At 37.5% G+C, this 24,313-nt stretch overlaps 1 protein-coding gene across 6 annotated transcripts; it reads left to right on the top strand.

The window, feature by feature from the left end:
• The first annotated feature begins 450 nt into the window (after positions 1-450).
• Positions 451-24,291, top strand: dazl (deleted in azoospermia-like). Of its 6 annotated transcripts, none has more exons than XM_083543387.1 (10): positions 451-736; positions 1,613-1,702; positions 1,803-1,894; positions 9,876-9,927; positions 10,071-10,146; positions 13,013-13,140; positions 13,364-13,444; positions 16,102-16,152; positions 20,707-20,780; positions 22,902-24,291. In XM_083543387.1, exons 1-9 carry the CDS (start codon positions 734-736, stop codon positions 20,749-20,751), a joined length of 618 nt encoding a protein of 205 aa, XP_083399513.1. In that variant the 5' UTR covers positions 451-733; the 3' UTR covers positions 20,752-20,780; positions 22,902-24,291. The 6 variants fall into 6 exon arrangements, with proteins under 6 accessions (XP_083399513.1, XP_083399512.1, XP_083399511.1 ...); XM_083543386.1 differs by lacking the exon at positions 451-736 and adding an exon at positions 797-933; XM_083543385.1 differs by lacking the exon at positions 451-736 and adding an exon at positions 1,202-1,359 and having other exon boundaries at positions 9,897-9,927.
• Positions 24,292-24,313: the final 22 nt, after the last annotated feature.

Genomic DNA, 24,313 nt, shown 5'->3' on the forward strand with positions numbered 1-24,313 from the left:
AGAGTCACATCAATTATAAGGGTGCTGATGTGTAGTTTGATTATGGACTGGTGCTTCATCACAGTTTCCTGATCCTTCAGTTTTTATCCTTCATATTTGTGTGTCAATGTAGTCTAGAAATTACAAATGTGGAGTCATATGAAGATCAATTCAAGGTTTTATAGAACCACTTATGGGTCACTTGCGGCCATGAAATCCGGCTCATGAGGTAATAATATATTTCTGTTATAACTGTTGTGACTCTGTGGGCGCTACACAGCTTCCACACTTCATCCCTGAAACGATGCCTCGAATCCTCGCATGTTCGGACGTACAGATATGTGTGAACTTTTCTTTGTTATAAAGATGAAGAAGAAGAAAACAAAAGCACACACACACATCTCACTGATACACACCCTTACATCCCCAGTGAGCATTAATAACCTGACCGCCGAGAAACGAAGCCAAACATGTTGCTCTGCGAATGTGCTTAAGAGCAGAAAATACTGCGTTTAATTCGTTTTATTTGTGCACATTATTGTGTGTGTCGTGTTTTCAGTAAATGTTGAGTGTTTGGCCCTCGATTTAGACCTACTATTTAATTTTGTCTTCCCTCTGATTAAGATCGACACCATTGCTCTATGATCTCATGTAATTTGCGGGGATCTGAGGGATAAACTACATCCACATCTATACAGATGATATCATGTGCATCTGGTACATTTGTTGAGGAAACTCTGATGATGTTGGACTGATGGTAAGTTTGAGGATCGTCTCCCTGATCAGAAGCGGAGTCCTGACGGGTCGCTCGCGGTGGTGCTGTGCCGCTCCCCAATTAGCACTCAGCTGTAGGCGGGTTTTCCCTCCTCCATTTTGTCTCGACGCCTGAAAGAAACGGCAGAGAAACTTGGGTAGACTTTAATTTATTCGGTTATTTTAACGCTTTTAGACATGGTGAGTAAATTAATTCAAATGCACCCAAACCACGTATAAAAATATCAAATTCACACCCATTTGTAAAATATGTATAAAAACTGCTGTTGAGTGTGAGAGAGAAGCCGCTCGATGACACACACCTGATAACATTTTGGGTTTTTAAGGTAAACTTGCTTTTACTTGGATGTGCCGAAACAAAAACAAAAATTAAAGTCTGCAATACATTTCGGTGTTAATTTTACAGTGTTTTAACTGCCGTAATAATTTCGCGTATTTAGCGCCACGTTTCTCTAGCTTTACTGAGGCGGTGTGCTAACTACCTTAGCTAGAAACGCTATAATAAGTCAAACATTTTAAAAGACGCTTTCGCCGGATATATTTTTAATATTTGGGTTATTTGGGCTGGTGGTGATGTGCATTTGTCCATACAAAGCTCCGGGTTTGGTGAGTGAGACATTGCTCTCAGACTCCTCATTTCTCACCCGCAGTGAGTGTGTGTGTGTGTGTGTGTGTGTGTGTTTGTGTTTGTGTACAGCATTTAGATATTTTATTCAAAAGTGAACAAAATTTCATAATGACCAAATTGAGTCTATCGGTGGAATGAACTCGGCACTGGTTTGTGGTTGTTCAAACGAACATGAATGATTGTAGCATTAAGTTGTTTAGGCCTCAGGACTGACCGCGTGTCTGCCGGCAGGATTTCCAAAAACGGCTGTCAAACGGCTTCATCCTCCCGGAGGGAAAAACGACCCCCAACACGCTGTTTGTGGGAGGAATAGACATGAAGGTGAGCAGCAGGCGCCCCCCCCGGTGATGCGTTTTTTTTTTTAAGGAAATCTACAGGAGATGACTGGATGCTTGACTTCACGCATTTTTTCCACTTGTAGGTTGAAGAAAATGAGATCCGGGAGTTTTTTGCTCGGTTCGGTGCCGTGAAGGAGGTTAAAATCATCACATACCGCGGTGGGATCTGCAAAGGGTGAGTCTGTTCTGGAGGTCTGATTAACTACAAACAAACTAAATCGAGTCCCTATTTTGTGTTATTTCCAGTGTATCTATTAAAATGCACGTTTTACATTAAATTTTTTTGCCTTAATGAAACCTTAAAGTTGGGGAACAAATGCTATTTGATGTATTCTCTCTTTTACAAACTCTTTAGTTATTTACACTGGAAAAGAGTTCTCATGCAAAACGTCCAAAATACGAGTATTTCTGTGCCAAATACACTTTTTTCGGGTTCGTTTTGGAATTTTCTTTCTGGTTACGGATCTTCGTAATGTCATGAAGGGTGGGATTCCTCATGGGGGCACTTCTCCAGTGCACACAGGAACCAGAGCAAGTGTATGGTCATCACCGGTGCACAGGACCTGCTCGAGAACAATGTCTGGTTTTGGATGTGAGGGAAGGATGATCTTGTTCAGTACTTACCATATAGACATGTCTTACTGTAGTCTTTTTGCTATTGTTGTTCTTGATGTTTAATTTTAGACTCGAGGTCCGACAGCTGGATCTGATTGTTAGACAGAGTAAATAAAGTTGTGTTCCTGTTTTATTTATAGTGATGTCGCGCGTGCATGTGACCTTTTAGCTTTGTCTAAGAGAAGCGTAAAGCTGTAACTTTTTTATAGATCTCATAAATGGAGACTCTTCTGAGAGATGAATGGTGCAATATTACTCTATAGGTACTCAAGAGTAACATTAGATTGGCTGAAACTGTGTGTTTTTTTTCTTTTACAAAATGATAAAACTATTAAGGGATTCATATTGGGTGTCACAGTGATGACGATGGGGTCTCTTTTGAGCCTGGATCCTGTCGAGGTTTATTCCTTTTTCCATCTCAGGTTGTTTTTCTTTACTATTGTCACCACTGGATTTCTCATTATGGATAAATGTATAGGCACTATTTACAATATAAATATAAGCTTTGTAAACTCTATCTCAGTAAAGCTGCTTTGGGAAATGTCTTGTTAAAAGCACAATACAAAAAAATTGCTTAAGGGCTCTGCAGTGGCAGCTTATGGCTGGTGGGATTTGAACTCAAACTTGTGATCAGAAGTCCAACATTTTAACTGCTGAGATCCCTTTAATCCTTTCCCCAATTTGCAAAAATATTATTTGGCAATTTAGAATTTCTTCAAAAGTGCAACGTAGACACCTGACAATCACACCAACACGGGGTTCTGGCCACAAAATGTTACCACAAAGCATGAAGCACACATTTACATGCTGTAGCATTACGATTTCCCTCTCACTGGAACAGAGATCCCAAACCCGTTTTGGCATGGCAGCTGTACCTGTGCACAGTGCAAGCTCCATGAAGACAGTGTGTTAAGGTTGAAGTGAAAGGACTCTTGTACATAACTTTGGCATCAACCTCATTGAACTCATTTAGAGTTAAAAAAAATAAACAGTAGCTGCACTATAGACCTCTTCACACATTATAGTTACCTGATTTTATTAATGCTCTTGTATGTGAACAATCCCAAAAAACACTACAATCTAGTGGAGATCCTTCGTCAAAGTTTGGATCTGCTTATAACTGTAATGGAATACATTCTGAATAGGATGTTTAATAAACACGTGAGTGTGATGGTCAAAGGTTTCATACTTCTAGCTGATTTGTGCATGATGATGAACAGCATAATTTTTTTAAGTCGATAATGTAAACAAAACGTTTTTGAAATACAGGTATTACCTGACTTATTATATAGATGCGTCTTAATGACCCATCATAACTTCAAAATAGCTTAAGTCAAGACATTGCCAATTCTTCCCAGGAGACTTGATGAATGGTGATTAGTAAGGGGTGGTATACAGTACATTTAGCAAAGCAGAGCAATTTATAGTAGCATACTGTATAAACTATACAGTATAAATGTATGTCGCAGCAGGGGTGTGGACGAGCGCCAGCGGGGGCCGGAGCACACGCTGCTACGTTTGCCTGCCGTGCAAACTCAAAATATTTTTACAATTTTGTCTTGTTGCTGTCATCATAAGATTGAAAAATCCTAAGTTGAACCATCGTTGCTCGGGGGACCATCTGTACTGTTATAAGAATCAACTTATGGGTCTTTCACACTTTTATTTTTAGTCCATTTTGGATTGACCCCTCGTGCATTTTCCCTCTGTAGTCAGTTTAGTAGAGTGAGGCACGTATTTTAATTTCGGTTTTGAGTGATTTATTTCTCTACCAGAAAAAGAAGTCTTTCAGAATTACTAATTCATCTACTTTAAACATAGCATCAATTTCACAAATAGGATGGTGGTGCTGGTAGTTATGCTTATTTATATAACATACATATTATAAAAGAACTTTTATTAAGCACTCAAAGGCTTTCTTTTCAGTAATGCGACTTCCAATAAAGCTGCTTTACCAGGTAGTGCATTAGTTTTGACATGATGTTCCAGAAAAGATCTTAAATGAATGGAGGAGGGGAAAAAGTTATATAAGAAAAATGCTACAAATTCTGTAATTGTGTATCAGTCTATTGATGTTTTTAAGAAAGAGAATAAAACCTTTGGTATACACAGAAATAACATTTTGCAAAGTAGCTTGTTAATGTCTGTATGTAAATAAAGATTTTATTATTCACATGTATCCCATTCGATTATACAATATAATGCTTCATGATTTCTTTATATATAAAGCGTAATACGATAATATTAAGCTTTATGCATTTATCCTTTTTTCTTTGCTTGTAGCTAAACACTTTCATGCATATGTGTACACTTGGTAAAAAGGCATCAGTCACACTTCCTTCTATTGACTTCCACTTGTATGCACGCAAATAGTGGAGACTGGAAATGCATACTCGGCACAAAAAAATGTAGCATTTCGCTGATTCAGAAAGTTCAGATTTACACATCAAGCCATGATTTCTTCAGGATGAAGAAAGCACTGATTATAGCAGTTTGTCACCATCCAGTTTTATAATAACACAGTTTTATACATTTTCAACTGCAATATGCTCAATGCTAATTTGCTGATTTGGAATAATGTCCTGTAATTTTTAAGGGGAAAGATTCTGCCAAAATTTAATTAACTACCTTTTACCTAATTGAGTGATTAATTATGTTTATACATCTTTTTCTAAATAGATAATAGACTTTTTATTAACCGCACAAATCACCTGAATCATATAACAGTCCTAAACTGTCAATTGTGCTTGTTATAGTTTGATCCACAAAATATTTACAGATTTAATTTGTTCATAAACTGGTAAATTGATTATAATGCTGTACACTTTTCCTTCAGCATGCGGTGAGATCATTTAGAAAAATAATAAACTTGTATGTTTTGTAGATGATTGTGCATAGTAATGCCATTTTTATTGAACCAGCGCTATATATTATTCTAAATGTAAAAGAATAATTTCTTTCTTCCCTCCCTCCTTCCTTTTTTCTTTTGTTCCTTCTATTCTCCATCTCTGACAGCTGCAAAATATTTCCATGGTAACATCACCATTAATGCAAAGGAACAGCTCACGTGTTGCTTCCAATGTTGCCATTTGCCACCTCCAGCCATCTCTCACTTATCATACAACAGCTACCAACTGACGATGGTAGGATAATAATGTGCAGTCATAGTTATGGGAAAGAAAAACATTAACCAAAATATAGTAAACAGTCACATATCAAGAATTGGCATTGAGCTGAAAATTCAGCTTAGGGTTTATAAACCACTGCATGTACACAGTGTATTTTCTCCCATGTGGTGCATGTGTTTTATTGATAGAAATAGTGTTTTGTGTAAATCAGGTATAAGGATATAAACTGCAGAGGTAATTGTTGCACCACCGTGCCACCCATTAACAGTCCTTGTCAACTCTCTTTGCTTTAAGACTTATTCCCACCAAAACCCCAGCTCACAGCTGTCAAACATGGAAAAAGTTTAAGATGTTTGATTTCAAATTCCCGAGATCTCAATATTATTGAAAATCTGTGGGAAGTGCTGGACAAACCAACTTATTCACGGAATAATACTTACAGCTTTGTTTTAATCTTGATCAAAGCCATTGTACTGTTTTATAAATTTCATTGTAAATTTTGTACATTGCTGACTTCAGCTTTTCCTGACTTCATTATCGATATATTGACTTCTTCAGCCATAGAACACCAAAGGGAATAATTGTGAGATACTCTGCCTTTGTTAGACCCCAATCTCTTTAGCTTTCTGTGCAGGAGATTTAACCAGTCATGCAATTTTACCGGGTGTAAAAATCAGGAAATGAAAACGGGGGGTTCTGATCTACTGTCTAATCATTTAATCTCAAAAGAAATTGTCTTTAGTGTGAAGCAAAGACAAAATATATAGTTGCTGTTTGTCATTTTATTTTAGTTGCTGTTTGTCATGACTTTATTAATTATATGTAGCACTGACATCAATACATATACAGTCGGATCTATCAGTAGTTATTGTTTATTTAAAGAATGAATATGAACTTGAAGACTTTGTTTTAATGAGTATTAACCAAGATATTGTTCATAAAACCTAAATGGTTTCATTTACCAAGTCACTAATCACAGTAGTAAAGAGACTTACTGTACAGCACTAGTTTAAATGATTTAGATGTTTGGAAATCCACAAATTGATGACTTCTTTATTGTATAGCTTGGAAACCTCCTTCTGTTTGCAATTTACTAATAAGCGGCTGTTTGTTCTATTGCTTTCTTATTTTTTTTGTCCTTTTTACTTATTTGAAAGCAAATGGAAACAAATCAATTATGTTTCAGTAAAGTTCTTCAAACTCGATTCTTCACACATCCATTAAAATTCCACAGTCAATTCTCAAAGACTGTTTTATTTATTTTTTTATTTATTTTTTTTAAGAGCACTAATGGTACTGGCTCTTTCACAACGGTTTTGTTACTTACTTTCAATACTGTTAATGTCGTCGTTTGTTCTTTCAGAGGTATAAAAAGCTTCGGAAGATTAAATAAATCTGCATCATTTTCACAATATCTACTTCTTCTTTCGGCTGCTCCCATTAGGGGTCGCCACAGCAGATCATCCGTCTCCATACCACCCTGTCCTCTACACCTGCCTCTTTCACACCAACTTCCTGCATGTCTTCCCTCACCACATCCATTAACCTCCTTCTTCCTGGTGGCTCCATCCCTCAGCATTCTCCTACCAATATACCCCATGTCCCTCCTCTGCACATGTCCAAACCATCTCAATCTCGCCTCCCTCACCTCGTCTCCAAAACGTCCAACATGCACTATCCCTCTAATAAACTTATTTCTAATCCTGTCCACCCTCATCACTCCCAATGAAAACCTCAACATCTTCAGCTCTGCTACCTCCAGCTCCACCTCCTGTCTTTTACTCAATGCCACTGTCTCTAATCCATACAACATCGCAGGTCTCACCACAGTCCTATAAACTTTCCCTTTCATTCTTGCAGATAATCTTTTATCACAAATCACTCCTGCTATCACTCTTCTCCACCCACTCCACCCTGCCTGCACTCTTTCTTCACTGCACTAACACACTCTCCATTACTTTGAACTGTTGACCCCAGGTACCTGAATTCCTCCACCTTCTCCACCTCTTCTCCCTGCAACTGCACCCCTCCACTGCCCTCCCTCTCATTCACACACACATGTACTCTGTCTTACTCCTACTGACTTTACACACTTCACTGCCATCACACTGTCCTCATACATGTCCTGCACCAACCTCACATACTTCTCTGACACACCTGACTTCTTCATACAGTACCACAACTCCTCCCTTGGCACTCTGTTGTACGCTTTCTCTAAATCCACAAATACACAATGCAACTCCTTCTGACCTTCTCTATACTTCTCCATCAACATTCTCAGAGCAAATAAGGCATCTGTGGTGCTCTTCCTCGGCCATATAGTATACTGTAAAATATAACCATATAGTTGCTCACAGATGGTCACCTCTTCTCTCAGCCTGGCTTCCACTACTCTTTCCCATAACTTCATGGTGTGACTGATCGACTTAATTCCCCTGTAGTTACTGCAGGTCTGTACATCTCCCTTATTCTTAAAGATCGGTACCAGCACACTCCTTCTCCATTCCTCAGGCATCTTCTCACCTTCCAGAATCCTGTTAAACAATCTTGTTAAAAACTCCACTGCCATCTCTACTAAACATCTCCACGCTTCTACCGGTATGTCATCTGGTCCAACCGACTTGCCACTCTTCATCCTCTTAATCGCTGCTCTCACTTCCTCCTTACTAATCCTATTCACTTCCTGCTTCACCAACTCCACACCATTCAACCGTCTCTCTCTCTCTCTCTCTCTCTCTCATTTTCCTCATTCATCAGCTGCTCAAAATACTCCCTCCATCTTCTCAACACACTCTCCTCACTAGTCAACACATTTCCATCTCCATCCTTTATTGCTCTAACTTGCAGCACATCCTTCCCAGCTCGGTCCCTCTGCCTGGCCAATCGCTACAAATCCTTTTCTCCTTCCTTAGTGTCCAACCTCTCATACAGCTCCTCATATGCCTTTTCCTTGGCTTTCGCCACATCCCTCTTTACCTGCTGCCGCATCTCTTTGTACTCCTGCCTACTGTTCTCATCACTCTGTCGATCCCACTTCTGTTTTGCCAACCTCTTTCCCCTAATGCTCTCCTGCACTTCCTCATTCCACCACCATGTCTCTTCGTCTTCCTTTCTATTTCCAGATGTCACACCAAGTACTTTTGTAGCTGCCTCCCTCAACACTCCTGCAGTAGTTGCCCAATCATCCAACACCTCTTCACCACCACCGAGCCCTTGTCTGACCTCTTCCCTGAATCTTACACTACACTCTTCCTCTTCCACCATCTTATTTTTCTTTGTCCTCACTCTCCTCCTCTTCTTCTTCGCCTCCAAAACCATCCTACAGACCACCATCCGATGCCGTCTAGCTACACTGTCCCCTGCCAACACCTTACAGTCTCCAATCTCCTTCAGGTTGCATCTCCTACATAAAACATAGTCCACCTGTTTGCACCTTCCTCCACTATTATACGTCACCCTATGATCCTCCTTCTTCTTAAAATACGTATTCACCACTGCCATTTCCATCCTTTTAGCAAAATCTCATCTGCCACTCCATATTCCTCTCCTTAAAACCCTACCTACCCATCACCTCCTCATCACCTCTGTTCCCTTCACCTACATGCCCATTAAAGTCTGCCCCAATCACCAATCGTTCATTCCTAGGTACACCATCTACCACATCATCTAATTCACTCCAGAATCTTTCCTTCTCCTCCATCTCACAGCCGACTTGTGGAGCATAAACACTGATGACATTTATCATCATCCCTTCAACTTCCACCTTCACGATCATCACCCTATCAGAAACTCTCTTCACCTCCACTACACTCTTACTAAACTCTTCCTTCAGGATCACCCTTACACCATTTCTCTTTCCATCTACACCATCATAGAACAGTTTAAACCCACCTCCAATGTTCCTGGCCTTACTCCCTTTCCACTTGGTCTCCTGAACACGCAACATATCTACCTTTCTCCTCCATCATATCAGCTACCTCTCTCCCTTTACCATTTAAAGTACCCACCCGAACCGCCACTCTCCTACACTTCTCCTTTCCCTGCTGTCTCTGTAGATGTGTTCCTCCTTTTCTACGCTTCCTTCGGCCAACAGTAGCCCAATTTCCACCGGTACCCTGTTGGCTAACAATACCTGTGGCGGTTGTAGGTAACCTCGGCCTCGAGCGATCTGGTATGAAATTCTAATTCCTGATCCGCATATTTGATTTGGCACACGTTCTACGCCGGATGCCCTTCCTAACGCAACCTTCCCCATTTATCCGAGCTTGGGACCGGCACTAAGAGTGCACTGGCTTGTGCAACCATAATGAGGTGTTTTTTTTTTTTTGTTTGTTTGTTTTTTTTTTACTTGTAAACTATTGTCTTTTTGTGGAGAAACTGAACTATTTCTTTTTTTTTCCCTCCATTTTCTAGTTACGGTTTTGTTTATTTCAGTGAGGAGGTCGACATCCAGACTATCATTGAAGTAAGGAAGTCATGGTTGAACATTTGCAATTTGAATCTATTAAAGTCTGTAATGTTTTAGCTTATCATTAGTTGCTTGTTTATTAGAATTGGGACAGTTCTGACTTTAACACTGATGTGTCCCTGAACCTCTCTTATTCCCAGCAACAGGTTACTTTTAAAGGAAGGAAACTCAAACTGGGTCCTGCCATCATGAAGGAGAGAAGTTCCCGTGAGACAGGTTTGTCCCTGTTCTGATGTTCTTAGTGTAGAACAATGCAAAAATACAAAGTATTTTTTCTTTGTCAGGGTCTTTTTTTTTATTTAGCAGAAGCTTTTACTTTACATTTTAAAGTGTAACTATACATTTCTACTCAACAAATTTGAATAGATGTATACATTTTGTTCTATGACCTGTCATTGGTCAATTGCCTCAACCCCAGGATCCAAGCAAGCGTACTCTTACTGTGTCTGTGAGGAAAAACGTGTCTCTTGATTTTCAAATGTAAATCTTCAGTTTTCCAAAAGTGATATTTAAGCAGTATGTTTTTACAGGAATTATGTAATTAATTCATAACTGGGCACCAGCCAGCTACATTGTTTGGACCTGCAGTTGTTGCTGTTTCACAGAACAGTGTAACAGAGAAGTGCTGGCCACTTCCTCCAAATACATAGTCACAAAAGCCCATGATTGTGTAACTGATGGTTTCCCCCACCCCCTTTCTTAATTTGTCTTTGAAAATAAAAAATTTCAGCTACTAGTTTCATTCATTGCCATGAATGCTATTGATGCAAGTTGGAAACTTCTGCCAGATGTTCTCAGTTTTTTCATTACTCTTTCAAATCTGTATGCTGAGCTTAAACAGATTGAATTGGTACTTTGGGCTTGTTCCTGATCTCACCAGTCAGGAAGACTGAAATAATTGCTACATTATGTTTCAGGTGTAAAAACAATCCTAATGATGGTTTACCTTATTAGCAGTGACGGATCCCAACAGATTGGATTCCAAAGCTTTGTTTTAATCTTGATTAAAGCTATTGTACTGTATCTTATAGTTATATCATACATTTTGTACATTGCTGACTTTGTGTGTTGGTCGGCTTTAGTTAATTTTTTCCTGCCTCGTTGTCTCCTGTCTGATAGCTTTAGCTGTTTTTCAGATGATTCTGCATGTCAAATTGGTGGCGGATCTCGTCAGCGAGAAAGAACTCTGATTGGCTATTTAGCGTAGCCATCCGGCAGCACAGGAAGAATACACAACACACTTGTTGTCATTCTTGCTTTTGTCTTTGCAACTTAGCAGACATGATTGAAAAAGCTATACGAATTTGTTAGTACTCGGGCTGCACGATTTGGGGAAAAAACTCATGTTGCTGTTATTGTGGTCAATATTGTGATATGCGATTGTGATATAATAAATGGTATCATGAGTCCACTTAATTGTTAATTGTGGAAATTGCACACAGATTAGTGATTATGCTGAAATGTGCATTTGTAAATTTTTTATTATTAATTAATTATGTCGAGGAAAGATGTTTTACCATGAGTGGGTGGGTGAGTACAAGGAAAATGAAAGTGGTGTTCAAAAGGGAATGGAAAGTAAAAGAAAGCTCTGTCTGTTGAACCATCACCTGTCGTCTCTTTCTTCCAACCCAGAACCAGTGAGCTCTGTTAGATTTATCATATTGCCACTTGATGTAGCAACTTTAATTTAGCAAATCTTGCACAGTTCCTCTCTCTGCTCAGTGTTGATCTTTAAGCTAAAATATCGCCATATAACAGAGCGTGTGACCTTTTTAAAAAAAAAAATTTTAAACGCTGCACGCTGAAAAGTCATATGACCACACACGTGCATTTTTTTGTTTTGTTAGCCACGTGGAAAAACTGTTCTCAAGGAAGTTTGTCCACACATGCACTTATTTATTTCATTAGAACGTTTGCCATCATATAACCGCACAAGCCGACATCGCGATTGAGATACCATTAATCTTGCAGCACTAGTGAGTAGTGATTGTGGCAGGTGTAAGCACTGCTTGCTTTATATATTTATAGTTGTAGCACTTCTGGTTTACTGGTTCGGATGTAAAATACAGACTACTGCCATCTGCTGGTATGGGAGTGGTATGTTCTTGCACACAAGCATGTTTGGTGTGTTAGATGCACCTAATTTGCAGCACAATCAGCCGATGCCGATTATTTAAAAAATTGCAAAAATTTGCTTGATTAATTGGTTGACTACTAATTCTGACTAAAAATGCTGTGTGGCTGCAAGAAACTTATTGGTGAAGATGATTAGAGATAAAAAAAAAAAATTTTGTCATAAAATATCAAATGGTTGAGCAACGTAAAAAAAACGTGGTCTGGTGAGTCCAGATTTAATGTATTCCAACCCAATGGAAGTGTCATGATGAGAAGCTTGAAGCGATGCAGCAGTTATGCAGAGTGCCTTGTGTACAAGCCTAAAAATCTAGTCAGCTGAGAGCCATGAATGTACTGAATGACCAGGTTAATAGATTCTTTTCCTCCTGAATTTCCTCGGATAACATCATCTTGGTGTAACAGTTTATCAGCTTCGAATTGCTGATCAGCATCTCGCGTATTAATATTTCATTTAGTATTTTAAGAATGTTAAATCCTTTTGCATGGAGCTTTAAAGGTCTTTAGGAGTGTTTTACTGTATTACTGTTTTAAGTCTTAGTTAATTTCCTTACCTAAATTCTAACCAGTGCATCACTATCAAACTTCACCAAAACTGTCCATGTCTGTCATGTAAGTTGTGAGGTGGAGCCTCCATGGACAGGACTTATTTGTTTAGCACATCCCACAGCTGCTTGATCAGGTTACAGTCTGTGGAATTTGAAGGCCAAAAAATGAACAGAATTTTAATGATGACCTTGTTTCTGTGTGAACATTTGTGTGAATGATGGACACAGAAATTGTTTAGTATCCAGCTTGATAAATAAGCCCCAGTGTCACTCTACTTGTCTATTGTTTGTGTGGCTGTTTGTACAAGAACAATGGAAAAGGTCTTTTTTAATTAAGTGAAATGCTCATGCAATAGTCCTGTGGAAGCTTTTTCTAATTTGTAAATGTTTTTATAATGCAGGTTCGATCCAATCACCTATTATTGGTTCATCCCAATGGGTAAGCCCCTCCCCCTATGTGTACTGTACCTGCTGCCCACCCAGCCTGGTTACACCCAATGTGCTCAGTGGCGGTGCACAATATGTACAGGTAAAAACCTTTTGAGTGTTGTAGACACGAATCTTAACAATACACAATACTGTACAATCAAATACAGATATTGAAGCATGATTTTATTAGTGTTCTTTGAGATAAATTCAGAATATATATAAAATCACTTGCTTAGCTGTGTTATTTAAAAAAAAGCCAGCATGCAGTATTTTATGCTTCTAGTAATTTTTATTGTTCTTCCCCTCTCTCTCTCTCTCTCTAGCCGTATTCTTACCCAGGTTTTCAAGGAGTAATGATCCCTCAAGTGCCTATGAATTATGCGCCGACAGCTTATCCCTACCCGGTATGCAGCCACTATCACAACATGGACACAATCATTCTGTAGCTTATGTTTCTTCAGACATGCTAAACTAGCCCATGTTTTTCTAACAGACCATAGATAAAAATAATAAAAAGTAAGCTGATTATGCACCACTTTCTTCCCAGCAAGCAAAAAAGAGAGAAAATGCTAACATTGGTGCACACAGATCATAGTTGAAGCATGAAGTGAGATTTCTTAAAAGGCTGACACTTGTTTGGGATTCCATGTTTAAAGATTGAAGACACTGGAAACTGTTTCCTAAGAGTGATGAGTTGCTCAGTGCAGGTTCAATTTCTCTATTTTTTTCATGTTTTTTTTCATGGTCATGTATGTCTTTTTTTAATATCCCTTACTCTGCATTATATATTTTTATAAGACAACAACAATTTGCCGCACCAGTCTCTGATTGTAACTGGCATTTGTATGCATACATGTAGGGCTAGGCATAATATCTTTAATAAAATCAAATTTTTTTGACCAAACAACTACTTAAAGAAAATCTTAACCAAGCAAACCTTTACTTTAATTTGTTCAACAGTAGCTGCTATTTCATTTAAGTTCAAAAATAGTTTACTGCATAATAGTGAATTAGTGCCGTTTCTATATCTGATTTATTTTTTAATGCTTAGTGTGAACAGCTGTGTGTATAATTTTTCTCATGCATACAGTGTTTCAAATGGACATATGAACAAATCTGATTGGTCAGATTACATGAGCCATGCAGTTTGATCTTGAGACAGTAGTTCCAGCTGCCACTCAAGTAGTGGGGTTATTATTAAAGCTGCCTTCTACTTGGATCAGAAATACTCGCTCTTTGTCTTGTATAAGAAGTAGGTCAGAATGGCAAGTTATGCCTTTAGAGACTACAGTACTTTTGTAACACTAACAGACGCAGCACCAGGCTGTATATTTATTTTGTAGGTGTAGTGCTAGCAGTTTTATAGACACGCTCAAAGAAAGTTTTGTTGTATATAGGAGAACATTAAAAATAATTTAAAAAAATTAATTGGCTATAAAAAAAAAAAATTATTTGCATGTATTAGAATTTCAATTTTTAGAGAATTTTGAGAATTAAAATACAAAAATTGCTTTTTTCCCCAGCTTTAGCATTGTTTTAGATTAGGTGTAGTATGCTTATAATTCAGAACTATGTATTTTTAAGATGCATATACATTGATTAGCCATAACATCTCCCTGAAATTGCGAATTTTTCGTTGGGTTGATAAAACATCTTTGATCTGTCAGGTCGCAGACGCCACGAGACCTCTAAAGGTGTATTGTGGTTTATGACACCCAGGCATTATTAGCAAAGTCCTGTAAGATTTAAAATATCCTTGTACACAGACAATCTATTAGATTGGGATCAGGTGAATTTGGTCAACACTTTTAGCTTCTTAAAGCAATCCTAAACTATTTTTGCAGTGTGGCAGGGTGCATTATCTTACTGAAAGCAGTCACTGCCATTAAGGAATTCCATTACCATGAATAAGTGTTCTTTGTCTTCAGCAATGTTTAGGTAGGTGTGTCAATGTAGCATCCACATGACAGAAAGGACCTACGTTTCCCCAGCAGAACATTGCCCAGAGCATCACACTGCCCCCACCAGCTTGTCTCCTACCCTTTGTGCATACCATAGTAAACTATTTTGATTGCCAGTTTAGAGCGCCGCACTTACTATCAATCAGGTACTCACAGTGGTGACCGTTAGTTATCTTGAAATGCAATGTGTTTTTACATTTATATTTATGGCATTTACCTGACAGCATTATCTAAAGCAACTTATAATTCTCATGTATACAATAAACATTTGGAGCTTGAGAGTGTTGCTCAAGAGTTCAATAGTTGTATCTTAGTAATGCTGCGATTTTAGTAATTGATGTTCTAATCAGCAGCCAAATATCTTGACCTCTGATCTATGCTTATAAACAATCCTGTTTAAAAACTGAATAACCTGGAATGTGGGTTACAGAACATTGTTTGCTTTGTTATAATAACTTTAAGACCAATCTTAATCTTCGTGTAGATTTTTTTTTTTTTTTGTCAGCTGCAAATAAGATCTATTCTTTATTAATTGTGAAGGTAACATTTAGTATATAATGTAATGTAGTATTAAGAGTATTAAATATATATATATATATATATATATATATATATATATACACACACACACACACACAGTGAGGAAAATAAGTATTTGAACACACTGCTATTTTGCAAGTTCTCCCACTTAGAAATCATGGAGGGGTCTAAAATTGTCATCGTAGGTGCATGTCCACTGTGAGAGACATAATCTAAAAAAAAAATCCAGAAATCACAATATATGATTTTTAAACTATTTATTTGTATGATACAGCTGCAAATAAGTATCATACAAATAAATAGTTTAAAAATCATATATTGTGATTTCTGGATTTTTTTTTTAGATTATGTCTCTCACAGTGGACATGCACCTACGATGACAATTTTAGACCCCTCCATGATTTCTAACTTGCAAATACTTATTTTCCTCACTGTATATAGTTAATACACACACACACACACACACACACACACACACACACAATCTGTACTAGTTTTTAGCCATAATGCATAACGCAGAGAAATTTGGCACAAAACTACAGTTGCTTTTTCTGTTCCAGTATTCCCTGCCACAGTGGTGTGCTGAACAGAGGTCAAGGGCTATGAATCAGGTCAGTTTCTTTTATTCTTTTTTCAACACAAAAGTACATGAACATACAGTCAGATGAACAAGAAGATGCCACCTCCTTCACATTTGTTTATCATTGCTAAAATAAGGTGTCTTTCTCACCAGATTTTTAACCAAACAAAACCTAAAATAATAAAACTCCAGTATGGTTGTGCCTCCAAAAAAACCTGAATTCAGAAACTGTGTGAAAATAAGTAGCCTATAACTAGGAACAATCACTTGACGTAAATGTTTTCTGTAAAAGGTTTAGTTTTTCATGGTGTTTTTAAGAAATTTTGGTCTCCACTTTTTTACAATATTGCTTTTTCATTGCAGCTTGAGGCAGTTTGTTAAACTCTAAATGTCCTGCCATAGCATCTAGCCTGGATTTTGATTAATTAATCACTTTTTATTTATTAATTTATTTTTATTTTTTAAAAGCAGTTGAGATTTTGGTATGCTGGTTTACCTGAGATCTTTGTCTAAAGCTGCTGGGCAGTTGGCCTCCCTCTAATCTCTCCTTGTGTATAAAGTGGATTTCATTGTCTTATGACTGTATGTAGTCCAAACTTAAAGTTCATCGAGAACATTTTGGACTGTGCAGAAAGCCAAAACAAATTTTTTTTAATTGCACCAATTCTTTCAAGAGGAGTGGTGAAAGACTCAACCAGAAGCTTATGGATGCTACTTTAAGCATCAGAATCAAATGCCCTTAATCCCTCTGATCACTCACCTTTCTCAGAGTCATCCTTACTCAATGAGGGCGACTTTTTTCCATTTTTGAATTATCGCACCAACAGTGATCTCTTTCTCACCAAGCTTCTTGCTGATTGTTTTGTAGCTCATTCTAGCCTTGTGCAGGTCTACAATCTTGTCCCTAACATCCTTAGACAAATCTTTGGTCTTGCCCATGGTGATTGAGAGGTTTGAATGAAAGAGGGTGATTCTGTGACTGGTGTCTTTTATACACATAGTTGATATAAGGAGTTCTTTCTTAAAGGGACAGGACTAATTTGGGGCTGTGGAAGTCAGAATTATTGGTACAGGATCAGATACAATCAAATACAAATTATTTTATAATCCTTCTGTTCATTTTTTTTATTTTAATATATATATATATATATATATATATATTTATATATATATATATATATATATATATATATATAAGGGGATAAACTCAATCAGCTGGGGATCAAATAATGATTTCACCCATTGTTTGTAGTAAACTAGTGTTACACAACCCAGAACATTATATTTTAGATTGTCCAAAGTAGCTACATTTAGCTTTTACAGCTTGGCAAACTCATGGCGTTCATGAGTTAGTTACCTGTAATTTTTTTTAATTCACAGGTATCCCTTGCTAAGAGTTCATTTGTGACATTTCTTGTGTTCTTAATGTTCTTTAGACCATCAGTTGCCTTGTGGAGAGTCCCGAGTCAGTCGCCCTTGTAGTGCTACTACTCCTACTGTGAAAATCTATATTATGGCAAGAAAAAAGTCTATCACTTCTTTGGAAATGAAGCTAGTTAAACTCAAGAACATTAAACTGTATCCTCAAGTGCAGTCTCCATAATCAAGTGCTATAAAGAAAGAGAATTTTATGTGGACAGTCCAAGGACAGGAAGACAGAGCTACCTCTGCTGCTGACTATTAGCCTCAGAAATAATCAATTTACATAAATGTATCTTTGAGTTCAAGTAGCAGACAAATTTCAACATCTGCTGTTCAGAGGGGACTGCCTGTGTCAGGCCTGTGTACTTGAAAAATGCAAAAGCCACAGAGTAAGTTCAACTATCTTTAATTTAGACATTTTAAAGTTTATAGTGGCTGCTTGTTGGGGGATTTCTCCTTTTGAATAAATATCCCTATGCAGAAAAAATAATGATAATAATAAATAATAAAATAAACAGCATTTGAGTATTCAAGGTGAAGCACTTTGTCAATCAAAATTTGTATTGTATGTTGCAGATAGCAAGTTGACAACTATGCTTAAAAAAATCTATATAAAATAATGCATTATTTTGACCATTTTTGTTTAAATAAAATGCAGACATTTTGTTCATTTGTGAAAATGTAAGCATCTAGAATATATAATTAATTAAATCTTGTATATTAATTAAATGAATTATGCATAAATAAAAAAAAAAAAAATGCATTGGTATACAAATGCGCAATCTGATGCTCTCGAGTCACGACAGAACAGATCCAGTGCGACTGTCCGGAAGTTACAAACACACAGTTTACACAATAGTGCTTCATTAAACTACACCATTTTCACATGATTATACAGTTTTTGCATTTTTGCATATACAGTTCAGCCTTCATTCTTCACGCCACTTTTATTTTTACGTACTCGTGCGTCACTGTGGTACTTACACAAGCTCCCCATTGCAATAACTTGCAGGTACAGTCGGTTGATCCTGTATTATGTGCTATTTTCGCAGGTGTCTGCGTTATCTTAGTCACGCTAACCTGTAACTTGAGCAGCTCAAGGACATTCACAGAGTCCCGTACCCACTCCTTTGTTATCTTGGCTTTGTGTTTAGGGTCGTTGTCCTGTTAGAAAATGAACTGCCACTCTAGTCTGAGGTCCAGAGCTCTGGATCTGGTTTTCATCAAGGATGTCTGTGTATCATTGCTGCATTCATCTTCCCCTCGATCCTGTCTAGTCTCCCAGTTCCTGCTACTGAAAAACATCCCCACAGGATGACGCTGCCCCACCATGCTTCACTGTAGAAATCGTTTTGTTATTTTTTTTTTATATATATATATATATATATATATATATATATATATATATATATATATATATATATATATATATATATATATATATATATATATATAAATAAAAAAAAGTAACATAAAGTGAAGTGCTGTGAATAATTTTTAAATGCACTGTAGAGAGGGTGAACAACTCCGGAGGAGTTCAATTCATTTTTATTTGTATAGCGCTTTTAACAATTAACATTGTCTCAAAGCAGCTTTACACAGATAATGTGGTGATAAAAAGTGAATATGTTCTTTATAAGTAAGTTTGTCCCTGATGTGCAAGCCGGTGGCGACTGTGGCAAGGAAAAACTCCCCGTGATGGCATTAGGAAGAAACCTTGAGAGGAATCAGACTCAAGAAGGGACCCATCCTCATCTGGGTTGCACCGAATGTCCATTTATAGCAGATATACGATGTTGCAGGGTGCAGTGATAATGATCAGAAGCGAAAAGTAGTCCCAAGCTGCACAGAGTGGCCTCCAATCGAAGAGAACACTATCCAGAGGCAGGCCTGGACGAAGTGGGAAAATCCACGGAGGGAAGAGGGGCAGGAACAATGGTCACTGGAACCTCAGGAGCATGTTTAACTCCCCAGGAGCATGTTTAACTCAAAGATCAGTGACCAGCAACATCAGCAAGTGCTTCTATGCTAGATTTAGACCAGTGCATAGATTCAGATAATTTTATTAACCACAGAATCTTGCTATCTCTGCTCCAGCTTAGAGCAAATTTGAATGGCACACATTCAGAGAAACTGTCTCCCTATGTGTGGCATTTAATGGCAAGATCCTGTGGTTAATAAATGGTCTGAATTTAACTCCACCATTAATGAGCACTAATTAGAAATTAGCAAAGGTTTTGCACTGTTCTGTGTTGTTGTAAACACAGGCTACTACCACAAGGCATATTTCTAATCGTGGCAAGCCTGTGTAGCTCAATGTGTCCAGAACTCACTTGCTGAACCATATTTATATGAAGGCAAAGATGCAGCAGTTCTCACACGCTATAGTGTGCTGGAGTGGGATTTGGTCCTGTTTATTGTCTTGGGAGTGAATAATGGCGTGCAGGTTGGACTTTAAAGGCGGCCAGCTAGGGTTTGTTTTTAACCTAGCATGGACTATCCTTACTTGCCTTGTTTAACTTCCTGGTACATTTCTTATGGCATTTCCTCCCCTGGCCATAGGCATCAGGTGATGCACAGGACTGAGCTGAGATCATCCTGTAGGTTCCATATTGTCTGGTTTAGACCAACATGGGTTGCTCTGATGTTCGTATGCTGTAGAGATGGGGCTACAAATACAAAACGTGTATAGCATAATTTCAATTCGGGTGGTAGCTCAGTGGTTAAGGCGCTGGGTTACTGATCGGAAAGGTTGGGGGTTCAAGCCCTGGTATAAGCAAGCTGCCACTCTTGGGGCCTTTGTGTAAGGCCCTTAACCCTCTGTGCTCCAGGGGTGCTGTATCCTGGCTGACCCTAAACTTTTCTTGTGGTAACAGGAAACATATTGTGGTATGCAAATTAAATGCATTCAAGATGTGTAATAATGAAGGCATTCAAATAAAAATACCTTTTGATCTAAATTGACTCATGTCAAGTAAATTAAATTAAATAAAAAGATGATTTTCATTTGAATAACAAGAGTGATGATTAAAATGTATTTGCCGTGAGGTGGAGATTTCTGTGTAATGATGACCTTCCCTAAACACAAGCTCTGAATTAATCCAGGGTTGGAAGTCAAGTAAAATATGCAGAGTGGTTTAATTTTCGTGTCTGTATGTTCTAGGGTTTTGTGGACTGTGGTGTCCAGACGTTGCTGACACTTTTGTAGTCTATTTTAGATGGTGGGCCATCTTTCTGGTAAGAACTTGATTAAAAAATATATATATATTTTCCTTCCTTCTCTTCTCAATTCTTTTCTTCTTTATTACACCAAGATAGGGGTCCACATAGGCTGGTGTGGCTGGGGACTTCCACAGCTTGACAGACTTGAGACCGTATGTTTGTTCTTAGTTAAATTGGTTAACAGAGATTATTTAGTCTTACTTAATACCAATTCTCAAGTGATTTTTTAAATGCTGGAAAATTGTGGGTGTAGATGTTAAAATCTACAGTTACACTCCCGTGCAAGTTTATGTTTAGATTTGTTTTATCTTAAAGACCCTGCTTTAATTATAACAGTTTAAACGTTTGTGAGAGAATTCAGGGAAGTGCTACGGGAAATAAATGCTTTCTTTAAATTAAGTATATCAGAACAAAGCATACCCAATATTATCAGTGGGTTTGGTTGGTACAGTACTGTGTAACGATCTTTCACATCTTTTGCACAACTTTTGTTATACATGTTTATATTAGTTACATAAGGTGCTTGTTGATAATGTTGGATGACTGACTTATGTTACTGTGATTTATTATTTATTTTAAAAAATTTTCACATTCATTTTAGTTGTGAATTCACCGAAGATCATATATTTTGGGCTAGAATTTTCCACTATTTTTGCACTAATTGGCAATTAATTTAATGTCATTTACATGTGTGGATATACATATATATACGAAAGTACATTTGCATCCAGACTCCGATGTACAGTAATCCCCTGTTTATCACTGTGGTTACGTTCCAAAACCACCCATAATAAATTAAAAACCCTGATAAATGGACGCCACCCAAAAAATGCTTTATTTAAAAAGAAATTATTTTATATATATTGTTTAAACCGTAGATCATCCTCCCACACAGTTTGCAAGATTTTCAAGAAAATAGCGAGATTAATTTTGTTCATTGGTAGAAATACAGTACATTACACATTTATAGTGAGTACATGTACTGTACAGTATAGTCCTGTAGTAGCGTAGCCTATGCATAGTTTCTCTGTTTGTTTACTGGTTAAAGTGTTCTATGACGAGGCGGAGTTAAAGATACAAGTCACCACATTCTTTACTTTCTGTACTGTATTCACATTTTAGCTTCGTAAATAAATAAATGAATGTAAAACAAAATAATTTTCTATAAAAACAATTCCCTATACGTTTTTTGGTCTATCGTGCTAACCGCGAGAGACCAGGAAAATCAGCCAAAAAACATAAACCAGGGGCGTAAGATTTGAACTGCTGGGGGGATTACTGTACCCTTCTTCTGTTCAAGTTTTTAAAGCATGTTGTATGCTTTTCTCTAACAGCAGATATAGGGTTTTTCTTATAAATCAATTGACTGTACATTATACTACTTCTACTTCCTTTGGCTGCTCCCATTAGGGGGCGCCACAGCGGATCATCCGTCTCCATACTCCCTGTCCTCTACATCTGCCTCTTTCACACCAACTACCTGCATGTCTTCCCTCACCACATCCATGAACCTCCTCCTTGGTCTTCCTCTTTTCCTCCTTCCTGGTGGCTCCATCCTCAGCATTCTCCTACTTATAAACCCCATGTCCCTCCTCTGAACATGTCCAAACCATCTCAATCGGGGCTCTCACCTTGTCTCCAAAACGTTCTACATGCACTGTCCCTCTAATAAACTAATTTCTAATCCTGCCTGTCGTCATCACTCCCAAAAAAAACCTCAACATCTTCAACTCTGCTACATCCAGCTCCACCTCCTGTCTTAACTCAATGCCACTGTATCTATCACAAATCACTCCTGCTATCACTCTTCTTCACCCACTCCACCCTGCCTGCACTCTTTTCTTCACTTCTCTAACACACTCCATTACTTTGCACTATTGACCCAAGGTACTTACATTATACACTTGCTATAGTTTTGAGAGAAAGAACTTATGTTCCAATTTTAGTGCAACCTAAAGTACTCAACTTGAGATTTGACTCTGAACCAGAGAAGCTTGATATTTGACTTGGACTTCAAATTATTACAAAAATATATATCAAATTAATGGAAAAAAATATATAATAGTTTCTCAGGTGACACTGAACGTTTCCCCACTTTTTAATTGTTTTCCCTGCATTGCTTTTTTTTTTTTTTAGGACCAGCATTCATGGATACCGAGGCTGATGTCTTCATGAAAATGACATCTAACTGAAGGAAAGAACCTTTAGCATTCTACCCCTGGTGTGACTGTGTTTGGGAACAAAGGTACCACTCTGGGTGACATGAGTGTGATTGTCAAATCATGGTCATGTGGTCAAACTTCTAATGGAAGACTGCATAGTGTGTGTGTGTGTGTGTGTGTGTGTGTGTGTGTGTGTGTGTGTGTGTGTGTGTGTGTGTGTGTGTGTGTGTGTGTGTGTGTGTGTGTGGGGTTGAGTGAGAGAGAAAGACAGACTGGCTGAACGACGGAATACAATTTACACCAAAGTCAGTTTACATGAATAGTTTTTTTCTCTACCTTTTGTAGAACCAAACCTTAAAAAGACACTTTTAAAAGCACAAAGGTATTTGTTGTATGTTTGATTTCTTTTGCATATTTTAATGTTTGCACCTCTGTTGCTCTCCAAATGTTTTTTGGTCTGAAGGAGAGGTGACTGTTCTTGAGGCTTCTGTAAATTTGTTCGAGTTTAGTTCAGCAAATTGACTATATTTGTTGCATAATCTTATTCATGCTGCCAAAGCTCCATCAATTAACTCTTCAAACATCATCTCACACATTAATAACTGTCTTGTTTATATATGTATTTATTTTGAACAACTTGGGATTCCAGTGTTTGTTACTATTTTGGACTTATAGTAATAGATTAGGAATTTTTTGGCTTAATGTGGCTTTGCCTATTTGATGTTATAAATAATAATTTTAGTTATTTCATTGGGTTGACTCTTAATTTCAGATCAAGAGAGGCCAGATAAATTAATTACTTCATTAAATAAGAATGACTGAAAAACTTTTAAAGTTGTTTCTATAAAAAAAAAAAAAAAAAAAAAAAATGGCTTTGTCACAAAATGGGTGGCCAGTTTTAATTCACTTAGTAATGATGGAATAATTCTTCACCTGTTCACTGGTTAAATCTGATGTTTGTTAAATTTTTTAGTGTTTGCTATGTTTTTTTCTTTACTTCACTTTGGTAGTGGTGGTTTTCTTCACAATTTACTTTATTAAAAAACATAAAAAAAAAATATAAGTGGTATGTCAAATGGTGGGATTTGCACTTGTTTTCTTATGTAACAGTTTGCATGCCGAGCTTAATAGTAGCTGTTAAGCTGTAGGTGTGAACACCATTGTTAGCACACACCTTTGTGGAGTCTTTGGCATCTGATGGATTTTTTCCTCATGAGCATCCCTTAGCCTCATAAGAACTGTAGCTTCTGCTCTGATTGATGGCACTGATCGATCACTGTTCAGTTTTGTATGTATAATTGAATAACAAACGGTTTGGTGTCTTGTCTTGTTTAAAAAAATAATAAAGTTATAGTTAAATAAAACTTTTTTTGTTATTTGTGCTTT

Source organism: Silurus aristotelis (genome assembly GCF_946808225.1).
Source record: "Silurus aristotelis genome assembly, chromosome: 6".
Taxonomy (NCBI): Eukaryota; Metazoa; Chordata; class Actinopteri; order Siluriformes; family Siluridae; genus Silurus; species Silurus aristotelis.

Bases quoted from the DNA above. Each gene is read 5' to 3' on its own strand.
- dazl (XM_083543383.1), top strand. From the start codon at position 1,327: ATGTGCATTTGTCCATACAAAGCTCCGGGTTTG. The intron at 13,141-13,363 runs GTAAAAACCTTT...CTCTCTCTCTAG, and splicing joins GCGGTGCACAATATGTACAG to CCGTATTCTTACCCAGGTTT. The intron at 16,153-20,706 runs GTCAGTTTCTTT...TGTATGTTCTAG, and splicing joins GGTCAAGGGCTATGAATCAG to GGTTTTGTGGACTGTGGTGT.